Source organism: Athene noctua, chromosome 7, assembly GCF_965140245.1.
Source record: "Athene noctua chromosome 7, bAthNoc1.hap1.1, whole genome shotgun sequence".
NCBI lineage: Eukaryota > Metazoa > Chordata > Aves > Strigiformes > Strigidae > Athene > Athene noctua.
In genome coordinates this window covers 13,162,017-13,180,137 of record NC_134043.1, presented here as the reverse complement: position 1 = coordinate 13,180,137, position 18,121 = coordinate 13,162,017, and the positions used below count along the sequence as shown (strand labels likewise).

At 42.2% G+C, this 18,121-nt stretch overlaps 1 protein-coding gene across 1 annotated transcript in view; it reads left to right on the top strand.

The window, feature by feature from the left end:
* SLC49A4 (solute carrier family 49 member 4) overlaps window positions 1–10,162 on the top strand; it is a 66,101-nt gene extending 55,939 nt beyond the window's left edge. The window contains exons 8-9 of the mRNA XM_074911527.1: window positions 5,617–5,799; window positions 8,148–10,162. Coding sequence (XP_074767628.1) covers window positions 5,617–5,799; window positions 8,148–8,263 — 299 coding nt within the window. The 3' untranslated portion in view covers window positions 8,264–10,162. The remainder of the gene's footprint in view (window positions 1–5,616; window positions 5,800–8,147) is intronic.
* The last annotated feature ends 7,959 nt before the right edge of the window (window positions 10,163–18,121 follow it).

The following is an 18,121-nucleotide window of genomic DNA, read 5'->3' as shown; positions in this document are numbered from 1 at the left end:
TGTCTTCCTGAAGGCTTCTGTAAATCCACAGATGGAATTTTTCTTTAAGCTGTCTTCTGAGTGTTTTATTTAAAAACAGTTGAAAACCCCAGTGTTAAATAGTGTACAATGCTTGAAATTTGGGAGGAGCATTTCAGGGATGAATATCTATAAATCTGTCCATTTTAAATGTCTATCAATAGCAAGCCTCAAATATTGTATGATTACCAGCACCTCACCCACAGCCTCCCCCCCCCCCTTTTTTTTTTTTTTTTTGTTTGGAAGCTCACTCAGTAATTTCTTTGCATTTTAGTTCTCCAGAGTGAGTGCTCTGCTTACAAAGTGAGTTCCACTTGCTTTTCTCTTGGGGAGTATATAGAACAAATCCAATTTGATCAGATTTTTGGTTACTTTCATAACTATATCATGAGATAAGAATTTGATCAGTGCATGCTGGGATGGAAATCCAGGCAATGAAACATACTGATGTTATAAATGTGCACTACAGGGACATCCTTCTTCTATTGTGTTTTTTGTTCCTATAAATGAATTACAGTAAAATTTACTATCTTACCTTGAGGGAGTCACATTTCTTATGGAAAAATTAAGGGTGACTTCTTCCATTACTATTTTTACCATGGCCAGTAGCAAGAATTAAATTATAGGAAAGTTTCATTCCACTTTAACAGACTTCAGAGAGTTTAGTATAAACTAACTTCGAATTGTTCAGCTCGTTCATGGGGATACTAAAGTACTAAAGTCAATGAAACATGCATCCACATGAGACATTATCCTTTCAGTTTGGCATTTGGGATACTGTTATAATGAGCAATAACAAAATGCCCTAGATCTCTGTAGGTTTTGATTTAAATTGTATGCTGCACCCAAGAGAACATATTCAGTTGTATTTACTTTCCTGTTTATCCATATGAAATTTGTGTGAGTCTTGGCTCAGTTTGTCTGAGAAGAGAACTGTTACAAAATGTACAGAGTTCAAGAGTTCCTGGCAGAAGACTTTGGAAGAAGATACTGTACCACCTGCTTGCACTTGGTACTTCTCGGGAGTATCTGCATTTCCTTTGTAAATTTATCTGCAAAATACTTTAACTTTTTGAAGAAATGGTAATATTTCATATTCTTTGTTAAATATCAGCCAAAATGTACATGCTAAAAGGTTGATAAGAACTGTTTACATCAGTGTAGGTCCTTCCATTAAATCTATTTGAGTTTGGATTGGGCTCTCTAGTTAGGCGTTTAGTGATGGTATAATTCAAGAGTAAATTGCTAAATATGTTGCAGAACATCCTGGGAAGTTCTGGTAACTTGTTTGGATGTCAGAGATACTTGAGACTCCTTCTGCTGTGTTGCAAACTCATCTGGGGAGACCCAGTGCATGCTATTATTTAAATCTCATCCCTGTTCAAATTCCTTTTTTTTTTTTTTTCCTGATTATTTTTTATTTTTAATTGACATAAAGCTTTTGCCACAGCTTGTGGCTGAGAGGAGGGAAACTCTGCTTCTGGGATACCAGTGTGTATTTGATGAAGACCTGCAGGGGATAAAGAGGAGGAACCTTCCTTCTTACTGCTTTTTCTCCTTTTTGTGCCAAGCCACTGTATCGCCCTCAGTCCCCAGTTTGTACCTTGCTTCATCTAACTGGTAACATCTCTAGTGCTATTATCAAGGCCCATTTCATTCCTTGTTTCCTTCCTAGCCAGGAGGAGAATGAGCGCTGAGGGAATAGCATGGGTTGCCTCACACCTCAAGCATGAACATGACATGACAAAGCCTAGCTTGAGCCTCCTGCTGCGGCAGCTCCAGGCCAGTTCCCCGAAGCAGCTGTGCTTCAGATGAGTGTTTTGCCTTTCCTGATCTTTTTGCAGTGGCCAACCTGGGAAATAGCTGCTTAATTCATACAAACATCTTTAAAACATGACATTAATCAAAATAGTTTAAAGAAACCCAGCCCAGTTCCATTATTTATTGATGTCCACAGCTGCCACTTTGCACATAGTTTGATAGGCAGTTATTTCTTTTTCCTAAGAAAGAGGGATCCTTTTTTACACTAACAGCATGACATGCTTCCCCGGTGTATGCCTACCCAACCTAGTTGTTTGTTAGGCTTTAGGACATAATGTTACCTTCTTGGTAAATCATGTCTTTTTCTTTTGCTTTTTTGTCAGTAGTTCCATATTCTTATGTTCATTTCCAATGACTGTCATCAAGATTGTCTTAATTGAAAAAAACATTTGCTGTAACTTGAGCAGCTGTTCTTCTACAGTATAAAATCATGGTAATTGTTTGTGTTTGTTCAATGCGAGGTCGCTGTAATGGAAAGTAAATGGTCTCCGTTAATAGGTGGTATTCTCCCTGCTACAGTATCTTGTTGCCCATGAGCTGGAATATGAGCTATGCTATTCAATGTGCGAAATAAAAGGTAAAACTGCTTTTGAACTCTTATTTGACTTTTTCCTATAACTTATTTTTCTGAAACTGTGTGTCTTTGACTTTCTGCCTAGTTGACCAGTTGGATTTATAACTTAATTGCCCAATTAACTGAATAAGCTTATTTGTATAGCACTCAGGAAGACCCTGGATGATTTACAGAAACATGAAATAAAAAATACTCTCCCATTGCTACAATATGTACCCATTATGGGAGTTTTTCCCATATATACAGCTTCATTTTCAGAGCTTCTTTTTGTGGTTTACCAGTTAGAAGCTGTCATTTCCATTAGAAGTCAGAACTTAAATTGGCATCTACTAGATGCTACATTCTGCCTGTCCTTTTGCCTTGGCATTTCCGCTTATTAATTCCAAATATGTGTGTTCATATATATAGACCTTGTTTTACAAGTATTACCTGTGATCTCAGCTGAGGTGTTGTCATTCATATTCAGCTAGCAGTTTTTGGCCTGCACACATGAAGTGGGTAATACTTTGGGGAAAACCAGAAAGTAATGCTAAGGCTGCTTCGCTCATGGTAGCGTAGAAGTGAGAGGTGTGTGTGTCGGTGGGTGCGTTTGTATGACTGAAGCAACCTGTCCTGACAAGGAAATGTAAGGGTGTAGTTTGTAAACTACAGAGTTAGTGAGCTTGTTTGCTTACAGTGGAGTCTTAATACATTTTAATAAGTGATGAGCAATGATGTAATTCAACTAGTATACTTTATCAAATTTATTTTGAAGGGTTCTGGTGTTTTTATGAAAACTTTGGCACCTATTGTATTGACTGAAATTTGAAGTTCTGATCTTTTAAATGCCTCAATCTTAGATGTATATTTTTGCCTTCATTTCAAGTGAATCTAAGTTTCTGGAAATTATACATCTAGAGATTGTCTCTATTCAGAAGCCCATGATTCCCCTTTCCTGGCTGTTGCTCTTTATGGAAGAGGTTGCAGTCTTCCTGCAGGGGTACTGCCTCTGGCACTCTCTGTATACAGCTCCGTGTCTGATGGTGCTATCATGGCTTTCAGCAGCTTCATGACTATTTCCACTGTTTGAGTTTCTGATACAGCATTCCAGCTGGCTACCACCTTCTTTTCTTTGGAGATAGTTATGAAAATGCTCTCTAGAAGTTACAAGTAGTTATAGATATCTTCATTTAAGTGTAATGAGGGGTAGATGATAATTTGTCTTAAGGGATTCTTCTATTTCGTGTATGCATTGGTTTCTGAAGCCAACACAAAAATTTCAAATAGCTGAATATGTTCAGATTTGCTGGCTACACCTGCTAGCAGTTAGAGACAGTTAGAGCAATATGCAGTGGTGTTTGAGGTAAAAAGGAGTTCAAAGAGAGGTTCATGAAATTTTAAATAGTGGTGAGGACTTGCAGCAAAAATCTATGGATCTTGTAACTAGGGAATGAGTTCTTCAGTGTTAGCTAGAAGAGCACATTAGGAAGAGCATCCTAATACTGTCTTGCCTGTTTTTGGTTTTTTTTTTTTTTCATTTCTCTCTGAAAACTCTTGAACACACCCTGCATCAATTTCTTTGACTTTTATTCTGCAGTTTATAATAAGAGAATTTGAGAGTTGGAAAAGTTACCAGGATTTATTAGTTCTTTTTTTCTTTATTTTCTTTCTTAACAACTCAGAACAGTCTGGTTTATTAAAACAAAGTGGGGGCCAGCAGTCCCTCCTGAAGTCATGCCATCTATATCATCTTTCTGGCTGGAACTTCTATCCTCTTTTTCCTGTCCAGGCAAATCCTCTGTAGAGAAAGAAATATGTCTTTGTGCCTTGGAAGCAAACCACATCAAACAGAGGACCTGATAGATAGCCCTTTCTGTTTCTTAATGCCTTTATCTCTTCCATGATTCTTCATATTTTAAGAAACAGTGATTTTTAAATTTCTTTTTTTAAGCTGGAAGTTTCCTGCTTCCAAACAGTTTCTCAATTGAAAGCTTGAGCAGTGCTTAACAGAAGATGAAGCAGAGCTGTTTCAGTTCTTCCCTTTCCAAGATAGAAGAATGTAAATTAAACTGAAAATGCATTTTCTGTTTTATATAGACATATATATCTATATGAATAAAAGTTGTCTAAGGATTTTGTAGCATACTGCAGTGAAAAAATGTTATAAATAATTTCCCTATGACTTGGTAATACTTCTGTATCTGAAAAAATTTTCTTTATGTTTTTCTGTCATTTTGGTGGAAACTTTAGAAATTATTCTAGACATTTTTTTTCCTAAGGCATCTAATTGTTTCCTTATACTTTCTACTTGTCAGTAACTTCAGGTTGTTGAGGCTATAGGTCAGGAAGTCTTCCCCTTCCCGAGACAGCACTCAGCAAAGACCTATTTAAATTTCTAAATAGGTACTAAATTCTTCTGAAGTTTTCTTTTTTTTCAGCAATAGATAAAATAGGTTTATTAATAGATAATACAGGTATATTAAACTTCTATATTAAGATATTAAGCACTGTAAAGTATTTGGCAGTGTCAGAAATTGTAGAACAAAATATCCGAGGCGACTGAAGGCAGGTCTGTGTTGTTCTGTTGATTCATCCAAGAAAAGCAATTTGTTGTGCAGTGGTGAATAATCTGCTTTATCAAATATGTCCCATTCCTGCAAGGTGCTTCGTGCCCTTCATTTCCTTTTGAAGCCAAAAGGGATTCAACGTGTTGCAGCTCAGGCCGTGCTGAATACTGATGTCTTGATATCTGGTAGATCATTAGTATTTATTTGTAAAATGGAAGCAAAATGAGTTTTGACCTTTAGAGCTAAGTCAAAAGTTTAATCCGTGTCCATTTCCAGTTTGATCCATTAATTGCTCCATTTCCTAATTGTGTATAGGACAATAGTTTCTGTTCATTTCAGAGGTAAATCAAACTGTAGGTGATGCTTTGAATTCATAATTTTGTTGTTTGTTTTACTTACAAGTGAATTCCAGATCACTGAATGCATCTTTATGGTTTCTGTTTAAAAAAAATAAATCAGTTTCTTTTTTTTTTTCCCCACATCAATGTGTATATTCTGCCTAAAACTAGTGGGATATGATATACTTTATGATACACAGAGGATAAAAATAAGTTTATGCATTTTCTGGTTACTCAAGTATTAGTATTCTTGGCAGCTCTGAATAGGGGGAAAAAAATGTCAGCGTGAAATTAATAACTGTTTTTGTTTCTGTTACAGCTACACTGTACACATCGTGCATTTTGTTGGGTATATTCCTCAACAGCAGCGTACCAATATTCTTTGAGCTCTTTGTGGAGACAGTCTACCCAGTTCCAGAAGGAATTACCTGTGGAGTTGTCACCTTTTTGAGTAATGTGTTCATGGGAGTGCTTCTGTTTTTCCTCACATTTTACCATACAGGTAAGAAATATAATCTACTTTGAAAATATAGTTCTCCATTAAGACATACCCTTATCAGTAAAGGAAGGATTTGCACATACAATTTCTGTTAATAATCATATGTTTGAATCCTCTTATGTAGCAGGAAGGGAGAAGAACTTTAATTGTTCTTTTCTTTATGCATGGTAATAAACAAGAAATGCGTATAATCGTATTCTGCTTAGAGTTTGCTGTAGCCAGAAACCATTGAGATACACACTGTCATATTTTTATAAAGGTCTGGGTAGTGTAATGTTTGTATCTATGGGTGTTCAGAACCACAATAAAGCTAATCCAGTCTCGTGATTGAGGGTATAACTGCATTGCCCAGGAGGGGCAGAGAAGAAATGCCCCTTTTATGGTCAGCTCCATTCAGTGGGTTGGATGCCCAATTGCAGGAGAGAGAGCATCTCTTGACCACTGCTCAAAGACAAAATATTAATTCCTCTAGAAATATTTACAAATATTCATTCCTTCCTGCCTAATCAGGCACCAGTGTTTTGCTTAATATTTTCATCAGCTTCTTCAGACTTTCTCATCTCTTGAGTGTTACTTGCTTCCTCATAACTCATAATTGTAACTTGCAACTTGCTATAGTAGATATATATAATATTATATTATTATAGTAGACTATATTATTACTTTAAGCTGTAAAATAAGAACCCATCTTGCTTTCAAAGGGAAGTGGTCTTTATTAATGGTCTTCAAAGATGCAGATTTTTAGTTTGTATTTTGTTGTGGTGGTAAACATTTGCTTCATGATGCAAGATGTGTAAAGCAGTATTTTACTTTTGCTTAGAAAACATTAGAAATTGTGAGCTTTTGTATATCATGTGTGAACTTCTTAAGACGATCTGTTTTATAACCAAGAGGAGACTGACAAATTTCAGAATGAATTGTGCTTGAAATTATGAAGGTTACAGCCCGGGGCACATTTTCAGCGTGGTTTGTGTGTCTTTGTGCCAGAAAATCGCAAGCAGGTTGACAGCCCCATTCCAAATTACGGTCTGTGAACACAAACTGAGAGAAATTACATTTTTTTTGAATACTGACATTGAACTGCATCATTGTAAAATCTGAATTCCATCCCTACTAGCCTCAGGTGACGTGATATTTAGTCTTTACATTTTAAAGAATGCTTTTGTGATTAATATTAATTGGTGTGAACTCTGTTCACATATAATATTACTTCCAACATTTGCACCTGAGCTGAAAAGATTATGAAGAATATTCTGACAATTTTTTCAGCATTTCTCAGTGTAAGCATCCAGTGTTCGGACTTCTGGCATCACATAACATGGTCTTCTCTAAGCCTAGGAAAATTTTACTACGGTTTTAGTCAGATTACTGCTTAAACAAGTCTGTAAATGTTTTTGGTGGATGAGGGAGGGTGCTGTTGAAGGTTTCTGTTTCTGGAAGGTTTATGTTTTAGGCTTTATGACTTTTGTCCTTTGCACTGTATAATACAGATTCTGCTTTTTCTTTTAGCAATATAAATTCCAGATTTAAGAAAGTAGCAGTGCTGAAGCCTTGATTTTGATTAACTCAGACCTTCTGGGAGAGTTTAGATTCTGTAAAAATAAATAAATAATAAGAATAAAGGAAACGTCAAAAAAATTAAATAAAACACCATCTCCAGTAAAATTAATGTTTCTTCAGTAAATTGACAGATTTTTAAAACAGGAAATTGAGGTACACTTTTTAAAAAAAAAATTAATAAAACTGCTAATTAGCAGTCAAATATCAGACAATAGTCTGATATTTTCTTGAAGTTGGAACACAAGCTTTTAAGAGCAGTATCTTATGTCTAACAGCTAAAAAGGGGCTTCGGAGGAGCTGTTTGTGCAACTAGTTTTAAATTGAATTGATTGTACTACTCACAAGTTTCTTCTGAGGAATTGGTTTTCCCTCCTTATACCATGTAGCGGGTTTGATTCCAAATCAAATCCTGCTTCTTCTTAAACTTCTAATTTGGTTTAGTTTTCAATCTATAGAAATCAAAGAACTAATGAGTAGAGTCTTCAGAAGTGGTTTATTCTCCATTAGCAATGATAGATTTTTTTTTTTTTCCCTGTTCTCTCCACTGACAGGTTGAATAAAGAGGATTAAGATTAGCTGGAGGCATTGGTTATATATATGTATGTATAAACTTTAAATATACATAAGGCATCCATGGAGAAGTCTCATAGACCATCTATCGATCAAGAGCTGTCAGGATTTTGTTCAGAACACAGCAATTTCCTTCAAACCCTCCCTCAATCAAAGTTTTGGTCACATTGTGCACGGAACATGTTTGATAACTGAGACTGGGTCTGTTTTCTGCTTCACAGAGTTTTCCTGGTTCAACTGGTGCCTGCCAGGATCGTGTCTGCTCAGCCTGCTCCTCATCCTGTGCTTCCGCGAGTCCTACGACAGACTCTATCTCGACGTTGTCGTCTCTGTGTGATAATGCCGGACTGGTGAGGGGTTGGAAGAGACTGGAAGTCAGCTTTGCAGTCTGCACATCTGCCTGGATTTGCACGGCTGAACAGCAGAAAAACAAAGAAATTACAAGACTTGATTGTGGCTTTATTAGAGGGTGAGGACAGGCTGTTCTTACATTCAAGACCACCTTGGTTTGTGATAAACATGGAACTTGAGTGGTGATAATGATGCCGAAATGCACAAAGAGTATACCTGATGTACAGGTCCCAGTGCCAGAGCTGGGGCTCCCTATTTAAAAGGCTGTTGATGTAGCAGTGAGGTGTGCAGTTGTGTGTGTGTGCGTGCGTGTGTGCCGACTCACGGTTATACACACTGGGGTACCAGTAATCTTTGGAGTCTTCTATCAGAATAGAAACAGCGAATAATCTTAACAAAAGGAAATATAAAAGGAAAAAAAATCTTCTTTTTAAGGATCTCTCTTTTAAACCACTGGTCATTTAAACAGTTAAGCTAAAACGATTTAGTGCTTGTACACTACATTTACATTCTAATAAAGTGATTTCTGATATAAGACACTGGTACCAGGGTTTTTAGCCATACTAAATATCCTAAACAATCCTTGCAGTGTTGTTAGAGGTGTTTGTTATCACCCTGGAGCACATGTAAACGATAGCTTTAGCTGCCACTGAAACCCAACTTGCACCCACAGTCGCCTCTGAAATACCACCATGGTTCTGTATCTCCTGAATACGGAGCATCTGTGGTATCTCAGAAGTTTACTGGAGAGTCACTCTTGGTAAATGTTGCTGATTTAAAGGCCACCACTGTGTCACCTTTTCATCCCCCATCTCCAGTACTGCCTTTTTTACTGTGAAGACCTGTTTGTGCCGCTGAATACTGTGGGTGTGGATGTCTGAGCCCCACTAGTTCTCTTCTGATACTCTAAGGTGTGCGTGGCTTTTAGGATTAGTTTACGATTGAGGGTGCCTAAAAAATACTGTTTGTGAACTTTTAAAATCACGTCTTTAAAATCACGTCTTTAAAATCACTGTTTCCTAAAAAAAATCTTTCTAGTTGATGAGGTGCCCTGATGGCGAAATGACAATGAGTTTTACAATGAGAAATAACTCATGAGTTTTGGCATAATATGGGAAATATAATGCCAGCTCTTTTTATCAGTACTAATCTGTGGTCGTTCTGGCCTGTACTTGAACATAAATATTAAAGACACTTTGAATAGTTTTTTAACTCAATTTTAAACCTGATGATAATTTCTTAATTATATTCTTAGATTTCACTTCAGCATCCTTTACAGTATTTCCATGTGTGTGTTCTGTGCTTTGTGTTAGGGATGGGTGTGTGTGTGTGTGCGTATTTATATCTATGTATACACAAATAAAACTTATATATATATATATATATATATATGTATGTTTTATATATAAGTTATATAAGAGTATGTGTTTACATAGGTTTATTTTAAGTCATCATGTCTCTGGATGGTGGTATGCCACTGTTTGTAACTAAACCAGTCACTGCCCTGAATGGAAACATGTACATACGCTGTCTGCGACATGACGTGAATTTTTTTTCAGAGGGTGAATGATTTCCCATCGCAGTGATTTTATTGCAGGGGGTACGTGCACATGTTGGAGGAGGCTGGTGTGCAGAGTTCTGCGTCCGTAGAAGTCTGAATCAAACGCCCTTTGCTCCTGTGTGGGACTCTTTTCTGCCACCCTGGGGTGACACCGACACTGTAAGCTCACTCACACCCTGAACTGGGCGATACCTCCCAGACACGGATCCGTTCGTTCTCTCTGCTCTCCTTTTGCAGAGAGAATATGGCACTAATACCTTTAACTCAGGAGTGTATCTGTGCAGTAAAATAAAACAAGCTGTTCCCTGCTTTTATGTTTTCAGAGCAATGGATGTATTTACTGTAGTAACAGAAAATTGACTTAGTTCATTGCCTGTATCAGCTACTAAATGATCTTTTCTGTCTTGAAGCAGGCTCTTTGTAGAAATTGAGCTAACTTACATTGGGATAACTAAATCAATCTTAACCGGCTCATTCAGATTCACTGGCATCATCCTCTTACTGTTTTTCAGATGAATATTATTAACTGTCCAACTTCTTTTTACTATGTTTTAGTGCCTGGAATAGTTTCGGTATCCAGTAGCTGCTGCTACCTATTGTCTTCTGAAACCAAGGATCGCTTGTCAGGAGTCTGATTGGAGTTGCATTGTCATGGCAGAGCTGCAAGCTCGGGTGGCTCATCGGAGCTCTGCTTCTGCAATTTACTGTCGCTATATTAAGATTAAAATTGCACAGCTCGGGCACTGTCCCGAGTGACAGAGATTCCTGATCCTTTCACTGTCCTGACTATTTTAAGATGGAGAAGCACTTCAGGCAGTATTCAGACTATAACCTATTCTGTCCCTGTTCCAGAAAGCATCGAACAATTCAAAATATTTGTCAGTGCTGCCAGGTGCACTCTCTCCATACAGTCAGGGCAGAAGAGTGAACATCTTGTTTTAAACTCCGTAGATTGTTTTTCTGAGTTGGTGTGAATTGCTCATTGCTCTCCTGAACTTTGATGCTTTGGTAGAAGTTTTTGTGTCTGTCTTGGGCACTGTTGTGTGTGGTCTTAATTACAGCCCTCGATGCCTCTGCACCAAACCAGAGACGTTCTCCAGAGCTGAGCAGCACTGCAGAGCTCTGATGGAGCTGCACTGCGGTTGCAGTCACCGTTCTGCAGTCGGGGCTCAACCAGAGTTCCCAGTAAGTCTGATGGAAATCTGCCTGAGTGAAAACCAAAAGATTGCTCCCAAACTACTTGAAGCTGTGTAGAACACTGCTGCATTCCACACCCACAGTGTTCAGGCTTTAGGATTTTATGACATTAGCAAGTCTGGCTCAGGACAGAGGTGAGGATTGCAAATGTGCTTGCTGAGATCTCTGAAAAATATTTTACCACCATCTGTGCCCAGCAGCAGCATCCTTCTGAGGAGGAGCATGTCAGTAACCCAGCTCAAGCTGTGGGAATATTTTTTGGATAAGGGTTATCACTAGGTCCACCCTTGTTTGGATTTACCAAGGATCCAGCCTGTCAGGATAACAGCACTTTATTGGAAGTTAGAGTTTGAGACCACAGGGAGAGCCTTAAGCAGTGCTGATACAATTAGCAGTAGTGCAGAATAGGCTTAAAACAGTTAATGTTTCTCTTAATTAGTGAAAATTCTAAGTTTCTCTAACTTTTGAGTCAGTAACAACAGGTTTTTTTAATCTAGATGAGGCATTACCTTGCATGGCCACAGAGTAGCTGACACTGTCTGCTGCTTGGCCTGTGACTTGCCCGCAGAGGAAGGTGCCCTGGGAAGTCACAATATTTGCTTCTCTTCATGGCCTGTAAGTTCACAGTCCTGAAGAACATTTTTTGCCAGCAGTGCAGAGCCCCCTAACATACAAGTAATTGTGCTGGTTTATACTCAAAATGCCAGGAAGGATGCTTTGTAGTGACCGCTCTCTCTTAATAGTTCATCACTTTAAGCATGGGCCGCTCCTTGGGTTCTGTTGGCACAGTAACAGCTTGGCTCAGCTTCCAGTGCTGCTGGCATTTCTTCCTGCGAGCTGCACTGGCTTTCATGCTGCTAATGAGGAAGCTCAGGGTTAGTAGATGTAGGCTCCACTTACAGCACTGTTGCTCTTGTCACTGCTGTTACCATTAATTTCCTTTCGATTCCTTTAGCTTCTTGCATGGCCGCCTGCTCCCCTGAGCCGGAGGTACGGAGAAGAGCTTCTGTGCTCCCAAGGCAATTTTAGAGGAACTGGTTGGCTGACCTTGTAATTAATATACATAAAAATAGTGATTTTTAGAAAATCATGCAAGCTGGAAGAAAGTGCAGGCGCGAAGGATTTTGCACGTATGTGAGCAGAGAGTCTTGTTATGAACAGACTGTAACTTACCTGAAACTTAAAAGAGGCCAAGAGACCTAGAGAGGCCAAGCTGATAGGCACCACATGTGTTAGGTATTCAGGTTCACAGCATCATGGAGTTATTCGCAACCATCTGACAGCTGAAATGAATGGGAGTGAGGCATCTTTAATCTTGGAGTGGCTTAGAAAACCCCAGGATACGTCACTGGTAACTCGGGGGAGTGCCGGGCTGATGGACCGAGTTAAGAGGAGGGGGTGCAGTCCAGAGGGTATTCAACACTGAAATACTGCATTGAGTTAATCAAATCCATATAAAATTTGAAGTTTTGTGGTGACAGGGATGTTAATGCCTGGCTTGTTCTACAGTAAACTTAGCAAGTGACTGCATAGCCTTACACTGCGATATAACCAAGCTGAATTGATTGATATGCATATATTGGCTGTTAGTAGAAAGGGAAGTGCTATTTAATTGGGAGGATTGACTGAAATATGAATGGGAATTACACAGTTTGCACAGTGGATATAACTGTCCTGTAATGCTATGACAGCAGGCTTTTAATTGTTCATTTTCATATCTTCTGTATGCAGATATTAATAAGTATCTATGACAAAGGCGGTTTTATGTTTCATTAGTTTTGGGAGGGGGTTCTTTTAGACTAAGTATGGATCATTGTAATAACTTGGCAAGACAACTGCTACACTGGTATGAAAGCATACATGAATATTTGGTGTCGATTTGGTGTTTGATGTTGGTGCGGCCATCCCGAGCGTTGCTGAAGCGCCGGGCGTGGGGAGCAGGGATGTGGTGTGTGCCAGGAGGCAGCCATGCTTGTGGACATGCAGGCGTGCAAGGGTAGATGCTGACCCTGCCAAAACAAACAAGAACTCCATCGTTGTCCCTGGGTCCCAGTATCAGGGCTGGGAGGAGGAGGGGAGCATGTGTAGGGGGAAAAGCTGCCTTGTGATAGAGAGACAGCCTCCAGGCTTTGTCAGCACAGGCTTCTTTCATTTCCCTGCAGCCACTGCTGCTGCGAGGTGGGTTGTAGGTGGCACAGGAATCTCTGCCTTGCTTCCTCCAGCAGTGTCATCTCAGACGGTGGAGGAGAATTGCCGCAGAGCAGGGAGCAGCCCCAGTAAAGTCAGAAGATTATGTCAATCTGCTTATAATTTTTGCAGTTTGTGTTTCAAGACAGATGAAACTAATAAATAGAGGAAGAAATGTAACTCTGTCCAAAGTTTTGACAAGCAAAAGCAAATATTTGCACAGATGTGCTGGCTCCTGCCTTTTACTTGGGATGACAACATGTTTGGAGCAGTTCGTGCCTGGGCCGGGGGCAGCGATCAGGGCAGAGGGGCAGAAGGGAAGTGCTGCAGCCAGGGTGCCCAGATGGGTGCCTGGCTTATTTGCACAGCAGGGATGTCTTGTGCAGCCCAATTTTAGCAGTGTCATTTTTTTACTTCCTTGAGGCTGAGGTTCTGACGTTAGCTTTATGTTTGTGACATGGTTTGTGCTGCAGGAACAGCTAAGGCTGCACATGGCGTAGAGGCGCGGGCTTTCCAAGGTGTGACAGAGAAGGCAGGTGGGACTTGCTCTCTGCAATAACAGCTTTTCTTTCCACGGTCTCTCTCCCCACTAGCTTCCCCCATGTGATTTGTCTGCTTGATGTATCTGGACAGATTTGTTGAGCTCACTTTGTATCGCTACGTGAAGAAAATACCATGAGCAAAACCTTTTCTCTTTATGGGGAACTTTTCCCTTGAGGCTCGGGCCACTTCTCCAACCTTAATCCATCTGTTTGTAAAAGCCAAAAAAACCCATCCCCATGTTTTCCTTTGCAGAGGGGATGTGCAGGTTTGTGTGACGCTGGGACAGGTAGCAAGAGCCTGGTCACTGGGCTTGCTCGGTCACAGAGCTGCTCGGGGGCTTGGGGAAGGGGTGCTCGTGCGCGGGGTGCCTCGCTCTCCCCACCTGAAGAACGGGAGGAGGGTGCCCCACGTCCCTCCCCAGGCAGGGACACTGCAGTCAGGGCTGGGAAGTGCTTTAGGATCCTGTGAGGGACGGGGGCTGGAGCAGGGTCTGGGAAGTGCCCTGTTTAACGGTCTGTGTGTCCTCAGCCTTGAGACTGCTGTGGGGAGTGCAGGCCCTGGTTTTCTCTGCCTGGCCAGTGTAATCTGTAAGTCACGGACAATATGTGGTGTATGGATGAAAACCCCTCTGGCAGGACAGGCTGCATTAACAAGCCGGTGGGAAATGGTTACGTGTAGGCAAGGGATCCCCAGAGAGCTGGTCTGACTGGGACGGTCAGGGGGGTCTGGAGCCCCCAGCCTGTGTCTGTCTCTCTCTGAATGACTCTGGACATGCAGGCAAAGCCACGATGAGAAAACAGAGTTGGCTCCCTCTCCCCAGCCCCTGCCTGCCCCGACCTTTCTGCTGCCCCCATCACCTGGGCTGAGTAAGCCCAGCAGAGCTGCAGGGTTTCCCCGTGGGTGGCCAACCACCAGCTGCTGCTCCCCCCTCCCCGGGGATAACGGTGTATTTTCCAGACATAATTCTTTTCTCTGCCTGTGATATTTGCTAGATTAAAATCTCTTTTTCCCCTACCAAGTTTAATGCCTTCCACTGTGCATTTTCGAAACGAGTTCTTGATAAGGTGGAAAAAACCAGCTTTTAATTATGTGATGCACCTAACAGTTGGGGTTTTTTGAACTGCATGAACCATATGGAGAAGGAAGAGGGTTTTACGTGTTGGGAGAGCATCTTTGTAAACTATCCTCAACCTGTAAGACTGTTCAATTTTTCTGCAGTTTGTATGCGTTTTACTTTTGTAATTTTTTAAATGATTTGATAAAATTTTATTTTAGGGCAAATTCTACTTTTTGTATGCGATATTCCAATGTGATGTATTTTTATTTTTAAGAAAATAATGTTGAAACTGCTATATACTTGTCAAAGTAACACATCCACTGTGTCATTTCTTTTTAAAACTGGAATCTGACCATGATGTGCGTGTTACTGGTTGTTGCACATTAAAGAGGTTACTCAAATGTGCTGCCATCACTGTCCATTAATTCCAGAAAATTACAGGGGCATAATTTATTTCTGCTATAATATTGCTAAAAACCACTGCAGATACTGCTATAGAATGAGGATTGCTTAGTCTAAATGAATGTAGCCTCACTCAAAGCCCAACCCAGCCAACAGAAAGATTTCCATTGCTCTCAGTAGGGTGGGGATCTGGCACTGCTGTTGGATCGGGGGTCCCCGCCGCCCAAGGGACGCAGGGGGTAGGTGGGGGCAGTGGGGCCCCCAGCAAACAGGACCGAGGCCGGGGAAGGTGCTGGCGGTGGTGCCAGCCCCCACTGCCCCACCACACCGTCCCGACCGATTTCACACCCTGCCTCATCCGGGCTCCAGCTCAGGATGCTGCAGGCTGGTTGATTTTGCTGGTTCCCACCATTAGTGTCTCCTTTCGGGTTTCTGGAAAGGAGACCCTTCGTAATAACCTTCCTCGTGTTTATTCTGCATTTAATTGAAATGGACCCAACCCAGGGTCTCTTGGTCTGTGTTTATTTTCTAGGACCAGCTCTTTGGTAACCCCCTGACTACTTACCAGGGCAAGTTTAAAATAGCCTCACTTCTTATTAGTGCTGGGAAGAAATCTGTCAACTCTCGTATTGTGGAATATCTGGGCCCCACTATTCTTAGCAACAGTCTCTTTCCAGGCTATATATGGGAGCTTAAGGCTCCTCTAATGATACAGTTCCTGCTCCTATTTATCTTTGCAGTGTTAGGGAAATCTCCGTCCTTGGGGGGATGAGAGCTGATCCATCCCCCATCTCACATCTCTGGTCCATCTTGGATCCCTGCTGCAGTTTTGTGTGTTGGTGAACCCCTCTATGCTCATCCTTTCTCAAAGAGATTTTTTCACCTGGTTTCTATTTTATCTTTGTTGTTGTTGACATCTGATGTCTCCCTGGCATATAAATGACATTTATTCTCTCTTTCCCAATCAGCACATCCTTGCTGGGTGCCTGCTGGTGGCTCCTTCTCTGACCACGCTGGAGCTGCACATGAGCAGACAGGCCCTGCAGGGGCGGCTGGGCTGGGGGCCAGCCTGAGTGCAGGCACTCACTCTTGTGCCCAGATGCGGCCAGATGTGGAGGAGCTGCTCACTGATCCCTTGTGTGTAATGGCCGCAGGCCCAACAGAGTTTGGAGAAAAAGTCTGGGCCACTTGCAGGTACCAGGTGCGGGAGTTTCGGCACCTCTGGGCTGCGGTCCAGCACCGGCGGACGCTGACGCCGGGGAACAGCAGCAGCCCCCACGCAGGGGTGGGTCTGCCTTTGCTCTCCCACTGGGGTGTCACAGGGCCGAGTGCCGTGGTGCTGTACCTGCTCCAGGAGGACGGTTTGGGCTGCAGACAGGGAGTTCCATTGGGAATCAACGCATTAGCCTCTACCTGACACATGCTGCTGGTGTTTGCACCCACCACCATATGAACACAAACTTGCAACCAAGGGATTTTTTTTTTTGTTTCTACAGCTTGGGCCTGAGCAGGCAGAGGGAAAGCCCCAGAGTGTGCACCATGCCAGGACTCTTCACACAAGCTGCCAGGAGCAGCACACCCTCCTCTCCTGGTGCGGGCCAGTCACCCAGTGAAGTCATCCTTGGATAAGGGCTACAAAAACCTCCTTAACTCTTCAGGAGCCAAATGAGCACAGGAGCACAGCCCCATGGTGGTGGGGCAGCCCCGGGTAGTCCCGGACTCTCAGCAGGAGTCTTTGCAGCAGGTCCCATGGCCACAGCAAGGTTTCTTTTGGGGAGCTTTCTGCTTTGCTCCATATCTGCAGGTAGGTCCCGGGGCTGGAGGGGCTCTGCTGGTGGCACCAGGATGGGCTGGATCCCTTCCCTGGGGGCCGCAGGGGCTGCGCTGTGAGTAAGCGTATCCATCCATCTGTCCATCCGTCTGCCTGGCCCCAGACATACAGCCATGGTAAGTGTGTGGATTGGGCACTGAAAGGCAGTGGGCAGGAGATGCAAACCTCCCATGGGCTGCACGGGGGAAACGCTGCCTCAGTGGGACCCTTGTGAGTGGGGCTCAGTGAGCGCGGGCAGAAGAAATGCCAGTGGCCAACGAACTGACCCCACTGCATCCAGAACCTCCACCTCTCCTCAGGGCTCTCCTAAACCTGCCTTTGCAGAGCCAAGGGTCAGAATTATGGATGTAGCTTCACAGTTGAGTTTTGGTGTTGAAAGACCATCTCTGGTGGGCAAAGGAAAGGGCTGCTCTGAAGGGTTTGTGTTGAGCAGAGGAGCAGCAGAGGTGTAGAACAGCACAGCCTCTTACGGAAATGGCTTCAACTGCCACTGAAATGCAGAAAAGACCTTTTCAAGAGAGACTTTCAGAATAGGTCTTAGCTTATGCCAAAGCATTGCAGCTCATCCTACCTTGGACGCTCACGTGGTACTTAGAGATGATTTTATCTTGGCAGGGACAGGAGTGTGGGTCTCTGGGCTGGTGCACAGAAGTGGTGCTCAGAGCACAAGTCCATACCTATTAGCTCCAGACTGTCCTTGGCTGTGACAGCACCCGGCGTGGCGGGGACTGCCAGGGACTGAGCTGCTCCCCGGGATGGGCGGCCTCCGCCAGGCAGTGAGGTTTGTCTCTTCCAGCGCCACAGGAGTGATGGATCGGGAGAAGACAGCAACAATTGCCAGAAGGCTTTCAGGCAGAAAGCAAGGGTCTTGCTCGTGGACAGGCTGATGTAAGTCAGCATGTAAATTGGGTACAACATAAAAATAATTTCAGCTGAGCTGCTATGAAGAAATCTATGAACAAAAAAATGTTGTTGCTAAGAAATGTGAAAACAGAAAACAATAATGTGGCTCCTGCCAGGGTAATAAAAGTGTATCAGCATTATGCCTGCTCTCTCATACAGATTG